The following is a 7,500-nucleotide window of genomic DNA, read 5'->3' as shown; positions in this document are numbered from 1 at the left end:
TGGGAGTGTTTTCTGTTTGTGTCTCTTGGTCGTCGTTGCAAACGAGAAGTTGTTCTCAAGTGACTTACCTGGAAAAATATTACTAAACATTTACAAAAAAAACACACACAAAAAAAAAAAAAGCAGTGAACAGAGTCTGGACTGTCCCCCTGTCCCTCTGTCCCTCTGTCCCTCTGTCGTGTCCTGTGTCAGGTGTTCTTATTGCACCTGTCTGCTCTCCACACCTTTACACTTTGGACTAAACCCGGTCTAAACCTGGTCTAAACCCGGTCTAAACCTGGTCTAAATCTAAACCCGGTCTAAACGTCTAAACCGGTCTAAACCGGTCTCTAAACCCGGTCTAAACCCGGTCTAAACTCGGTCTAAACCTGGTCTAAACCCGGTCTAAACCCGGTCTAAACCCGGTCTAAACCTGGTCTAAACCCGGTCTAAACCCGGTCTAAACCCGGTCTAAACCAAGTCTAATTTTAGTGGGCAGTGTTAGAGGGAAAGAGGAAGGAAATGTTGTGAAACGAGGAGTAAAAACAGAAGTCAAGTTTAGACCAAGTTTGCTCATTATGTGGTCAACGTCTAAGAACAGGAAGCCCCCGAAAACACCAAGACTCCACCTGTGACCTGTGACCTGTGACCTGAGTCCACCACAGAGTCCAGATCTTGGACTTAAGAGGGAGAAAGCTCGAGGAGCAGGTGTCCACAAAGTGCAGCACTTTCCTCCGTGCGGCGCGTAGCTGTTTCTTCTGTTCATGTGAAGTGATGAGAGTCGAGTCGCGTCTGTGATTCGTGTTCGTGCTGAAGAAAGTGAAACCTTCTCATTTAATTTGGTGATTGTGATTCTTGAAGTTGTAACTTTTCAGTTTGTTTTCTGACGGATGCTTCAGTTAGAATGATTTTAATCTGTGTGTGGTTTATCACGGGTCCAGGCGGGTGTGGGTTTAACTTTGATATAATCTCCAGTTAACGGGTGCGGTGATGGACCGGGCGGGTGCGGTGATGGACCGGGCGGGTGATGGACCGGGCGGGTGCGGTGATGGACCGGGCGGGTGCGGTGCAGGACCGGGCGGGTGCGGTGATGGACCGGGCGGGTGTGGGTCTCCAAAAATGGAGCCGTGCAGGACTCTGCTTCCTGCTCCTTGTGACTGTGGCTCCAGGTGACTTTCAGTGGAATATTGTGGCTCCTCTCTGCACCTGCTGCTGTGGCCTCCACTGTTTGGTCTGAAATGTTTGTATTATGTTCATATCACTTTATTCTGACTGGAGCAGAACTGCTGACTTTATCTTGAGTCTTTATTTGGACCCTGTTTTGTCATTAACACCTCCTCCCCTCGTCTCTAAAAACAGAAGTCGTGTGTTCCTTCTGGTTTCACACTCACTGGACTCTTGTGTGCGTCTGCGATGGAGCTGTCTCTGCTCTGTGAGTAACTCTAGTTTTTCTTGAGTTTTTGTGTTGTGAAGGAAATGTCCAAATGTTGTTGGTGTTTGAGGACAGTGTGTGAGTCCTTATGGAGACCTGCTTCTTTCTCAGCCTCTTCTATGTTGTACATTGAAATGTGTTTGATTCATGTTTTGATTTGACATGGACACTGCATATTAATGCACATCTGTAATTCCACTGTAAATATGACAGATTCAAGCAAAGACGCTCATTTCATCTGAGCTCCCTCAGCAGTGACACAAAAAACCAAATAGAAGCAGACACAGAGACAGAAGTGAGAAGAGTAAAGTCCAGATGAAACGGGCCACACACACAGAGGGTTTCCTTCACACACAGCTTCAGAGTGACACACATGGACTTTCTCTTGTGCTCAGACACTGTTCCAGAGTTTGGTCCTTTGACAGAAAACACAGTCTGACCAAATATGGAGCGTTTGTGTGGTACCTCACAGTCCCCTCGAGCTGTGGCCCTGATGCCCTCCCACACTCTGTGGTTTTATGACTTCCTCCAGCGGAGGAGGAGGAGGAGCGAGTCTGTGCAAAACTTGAAATAGAAAACATGAGTTTTGAAATGGAACCAAATGATCCAAAGTGAGTGAATAAAGTTGTGTGAAACACTGCAGTGGTGAGATGAGTGAGGTTTGTGTGGCCTTTTTAAAAAGAGCTTCTGGGTTTGAGAGTTGTGCCGGCAGCAGGTGACCAGGAGGTGGTGCTCTGTGTCCACACAAAATCCTCCAGTCTGTCTGTCTCCATCTCCAATCTGTCTCCAGTCTGTCTCCAGTCTGTCTCCAGTCTGTCTCCAGTCTGTCTCCAGTCTGTCTCCAGTCTGTCTCCAGTCTGTCTCCAGTCTGTCCTCCACTGTCTCCAGTCTGTCTCCAGTCTGTCTCCAGTCTGTCTCCAGTCTGTCTCCAGTCTGTCTCCAGTCTGTCTCCAGTCTGTCTCCAGTCTGTCTCCAGTCTGTCTCCAGTCTGTCTCCAGTCTGTCTCCAGTCTGTCTCCAGTCTGTCTCCAGTCTGTCTCCAGTCTGTCTCCAGTCTGTCTCCAGTCTGTCTCCAGTCTGTCTCCAGTCTGTCTCCAGTCTGTCTCCAGTCTGTCTCCAGTCTGTCTCCAGTCTGTCTCCAGTCTGTCTCCAGTCTGTCTCCAGTCTGTCTCCAGTCTGTCTCCAGTCTGTCTCCAGTCTGTCTCCAGTCTGTCTCCAGTCTGTCTCCAGTCTGTCTCCAGTCTGTCTCCAGTCTGTCTCCAGTTTGTCCTAGAGTCTGAGTCTCTCAGACTCTGAGTTCGTCTCAAGTCACTTTTTAAAGTTTTTTCCATTAAAAATGTTTCACTGTTTTCACAGATCTGAGTCTGCTGCTCCTCCCTGTGTCTGCAGGTGAGTCCAGGACTAAACCAGGACTAAACCAGGTCTAAACCAGGACTAAACCAGGACTAAACCAGGACTTTCACATTCTTTATTTTTACGTCTGAACTCAGAGGTCCTGAAGGTGGAGCCAGACTTAGACCAGTTCTTCAGTAGAGCTTACCTCACTCTGTGGTGTGAGGGGAAGGCGTCTGTGAAGAGGATCAGGACTGGGTCTGACCAGGTCCAGTCCTGTGGGGATGATCGGGACTTTGGTGTCATCAGAGGGTCCAGCTGTGTCATTCGTTTCCTCTTCTCCTCTGCTTCTGGATTGTACTGGTGTGAGTCTGCAGCTGGACTCAGGGGCCCACAGCGCCCCCTCTCTGTCACAGGTAACTCTACATTTATACATTTATACACATAGTCCACACATTCCCTCCATTGGGCCTGGAGGCACAAGGATCATCAAGGACAGGCATAGCGGGAATCAAACCTCCAACCTGTGGGTTAGTGGGTGAGAGCTGTAGCAGAAACAACACAACTCCAGATCCACTCGACTTTGTAAAGTGTTTGTAAAGTGTAAAGTTTCTCTCTTCAGACAGAGACCTGATCCTGGACGGTCCTGCACTTCCTGTAACAGCAGGAAGTGACATCACACTTCGCTGTTGGATCAGGCCTGGGCCTAAGCTGAGTCCGGTTCTGGTGAAAGATGGTTCTGTGGTCCACAACGGGTCAGACTGGAGCTTCACCGTGTCCAAGGAACATGAAGGAGAATACACCTGTAAAGACCAGACGACAGGGGCGGAGTCAGAGAGGAGGAGCCTCCGAGTCACAGGTGAGGAGAGGGGTGGAGTCAGAGGAGAGGGGCGGAGTCAGAGGAGAGGGGCGGAGTCAGAGGTGTCACTGCGCCCTCTGCTGGACAGGACTCTCCTGTGAGAACCAAAGTCTTTATTCATTCTTTAGTTTAAAATTCTGGTCACGTTCAGGTTTAAAGATTTGATGATGTAATGTCAGATGGAGGGCGGAGCCTATTGGGCTTGTAAGTCTCACGTCAAACACGACGTCTGGGTCCCACGAAACATTTGTTCAAAATGACAGAACCAGTGAACATTTTCACCATCACCTCCATTTTTTAGTGAGAATCCAATTAGAGCTCAGAAACCCGACGGAAGTCACACGGCTCGGACAAATATTTAGAACTTTTGTGTGTGTTTTTTTTTTTGTGATCTGTTCAAACAACGGACACAACACTGCGACATTTTTACATGTAGATCAGTCGAACCAAAGACCAAACTCTACATAACTCTATATAACTCTACATAACTCTATTTAACTCTATATAACTCTATATAACTCTATATAACTCTACATAACTCTACATAACTCTATATAACTCTACATAACTCTCTATAACTCTACATAACTCTATATAACTCTAATTCTACATAACTCTATATAACTCTACATAACTCTATATAAATCCACATAATTATATATAACTCTATATAACTCTATATAATACTATATAACTCTACATAACTCTATATAACTCTACATAACTCTATATAACTCTACATAACTCTATATAACTCTACATAACTCTACATAACTCTATATAACTCTACTCTATAACTCCACATAATTCTATATAACTCTACATAACTCTATATAACTCTATAACTCTACATAACTCTATATAACTCCACATAATTCTATATAACTCTATATAACTCTATATAACTCTACATAACTCTATATAACTCTACATAACTCTATATAACTCTATATAACTCTACATAACTCTACATAACTCTATATAACTCTATATAACTCTATATAACTCTATATAACTCTATATAACTCTATATAACTCTATATAACTCTATATAACTCTATATAACTCTATATAACTCTACATAACTCTACATAACTCTATATAACTCTACATAACTCTATATAACTCTATATAACTCTATATAACTCCACATAATTCTATATAACTCTACATAATACTCTATATAACTCTATATAACTCTATTTAACTCTATATAACTCTATATAACTCTACATATAACTCTACATAACTCTATATAACTCTATAACTCTACATAACTCTATATAACTCTACATAACTCTATATAACTCTACATAACTCTATATAAATCCACATAATTATATATAACTCTATATAACTCTATATAATCTATATAACTCTATATAATCTATATAACTCATACATAACTCTATATAACTCTACATAACTCTCTACTCTATAACTCTACATAACTCTACATAACTCTATATAACTCTACATAACTCTATATAACTCTACATAACTCTATATAACTCTATAACTCTACATAACTCTATATAACTCTACATATAACTCTATATAACTCTATATAACTCTATATAACTCTATATAACTCTACATAACTCTATATAACTCTACATAACTCTATATAACTCTACATAACTCTACATAACTCTACATAACTCTATATAACTCTATATAACTCTATATAACTCTATATAACTCTACATAACTCTATATAACTCTACATAACTCTACATAACTCTACATAACTCTATATAACTCTACATAACTCTACTATAACTCTATATAACTCTATATAACTCTATAACTCTACATAACTCTATATAACTCCACATAATTCTATATAACTCTATATATAACTCTATATAATACTATATAACTCTATATAACTCTTCTATAACGCTATATAATTCTATATAACTCTAATATAACTCTATATAACTCTATATAACTCTACATAACTCTATATAACTCCACATAATTCTATATAACTCTACATAACTCTATATAACTCCACATAATTCTATATAACTCTATATAACTCTATATAATACTATATAACTCTATATAACTCTATGTAACTCTATATAATTCTATATAACTCTATATAACTCTACATAACTCTATATAACTCTATATAACTCTACATAACTCTATATAACTCTACATAACTCTATATAACTCTAAATAAGTCTATATAACTCTATATGACTCTATATAACTCTATATAACTCTATAACTCTACATAACTCTATATAACTCCACATAATTCTATATAACTCTATATAACTCCACATAATTCTATATAACTCTATATAATATACTATATAACTCTACATAACTCTATATAACTCTACATAACTCTATATAACTCTACATAACTCTATATAACTCTACATAACTCTATATAACTCTACATAACTCTATATAACTCTACATAACTCTATATAACTCTATATAACTCTATATAACTCTATAACTCTACATAACTTTATATAACTCCACATAACTTTATATAACTCCACATAATTCTATATAACTCTATATAACTCTATATAATACTATATAACTCTATATAACTCTATATAAACTCTCTGTAACTCTATATAATTCTATATAACTCTATATAACTCTATATAACTCTACATAACTCTATATAACTCTACATAACTCTATATAACTGCACATAATTCTATATAACTCTACATAACTCTATATAACTCCACATAATTCTATATAACTCTATATAACTCTACATAACTCTATATAACTCTATATAACTCTACATAACTCTATATAACTCTACATAACTCTATATAACTCTACATAACTCTATATAACTCTACATAACTCTATATAACTCTAAATAAGTCTATATAACTCTATATGACTCTATATAACTCTATATAACTCTATAACTCTACATAACTCTATATAACTCCACATAATTCTATATAACTCTATATAACTCTATATAATACTATATAACTCTATATAACTCTATATAACTCTATATAACTATATAACTCTATATAACTCTATATAACTCTATATAACTCTATATAACTCTATATAACTCTACATAACTCTATATAACTCTATATAAATCCTCTATATAACTCTATACATAACTCTACATAACTCTATATAACTCTACATAACTCTATATAACTCTACATAACTAACTACTATAACTCTACATAACTCTATATAACTCTATATAACTACACCTATTATAATCTATATATAACTCTATATAATTCTATATAACTCTATATAACTCTATATAACTCTATATAACTCTATATAACTCTATATAACTCTACATAACTCTATATAACTCTATATAAGTCTATATAACTCTATATGACTCTATATAACTCTATATAACTCTATAACTCTACATAACTCTATATAACTCCTCTATATAATACTATATAACATAATCTATATATAACTCTCATAAATATAAACATAAATATTCTATAACTCTAAACTCTATATAACTCACATAACTTTATATAAACTCCACATAATTCTATATAACTCTATATAACTCTCTAATAACTCTCAACTCTACTCTATATCTTATATAACTCTATATAACTCTATAACTCTATATAACTCTACTATATATAACTCTATATAACTCTATATAACTCTACATAACTCTATATAACTCTATAACCTATAACTCTACATAACTCTATATAACTCTATATAACTCTACATAACTCTATATAACTCTATATAACTCCACATATTCTATATAACTCTATATAACTCTATATAATACTATATAACTCTATATAACTCTATGTAACTCTATATAATTCTATATAACTCTATATAACTCTACATAACTCTATATAACTCTACAAAACTCTATATAACTC

The 7,500-nt window shown here is 36.8% G+C and overlaps 1 protein-coding gene across 4 annotated transcripts in view; it reads left to right on the top strand.

The window, feature by feature from the left end:
• The first annotated feature begins 633 nt into the window (after positions 1-633).
• The window catches only part of LOC110169128 (protein turtle-like), a 25,533-nt gene continuing 18,666 nt past the window's right edge, over positions 634-7,500 (top strand). For 2 of the 4 annotated variants that reach the window (XR_008632508.1, XM_055156082.1), the window contains exons 1-5: positions 1,065-1,210; positions 1,339-1,411; positions 2,767-2,799; positions 2,901-3,158; positions 3,365-3,601. Coding sequence is in view for 3 of the 4 variants with exons in the window: in XM_055156082.1 (XP_055012057.1) it covers positions 1,070-1,210; positions 1,339-1,411; positions 2,767-2,799; positions 2,901-3,158; positions 3,365-3,601 (742 nt within the window). In the remaining variant the exon portion in view is untranslated. Of the gene's footprint in view, positions 822-1,064; positions 1,211-1,338; positions 1,412-2,766; positions 2,800-2,900; positions 3,159-3,364; positions 3,602-7,500 lie in introns of those variants that run through there. The other 2 variants (XM_055156084.1, XM_055156083.1) reach the window with 2 other exon arrangements.

This window comes from Boleophthalmus pectinirostris, unplaced genomic scaffold (assembly GCF_026225935.1).
Source record: "Boleophthalmus pectinirostris isolate CB_2022bp ecotype Guang Dong unplaced genomic scaffold, ASM2622593v1 HiC_scaffold_20, whole genome shotgun sequence".
Classification (NCBI taxonomy): Eukaryota; Metazoa; Chordata; class Actinopteri; order Gobiiformes; family Gobiidae; genus Boleophthalmus; species Boleophthalmus pectinirostris.
The sequence above is the reverse complement of the archived record's forward strand: the minus strand, read 5'-3'. Positions and strand labels throughout refer to the sequence as shown.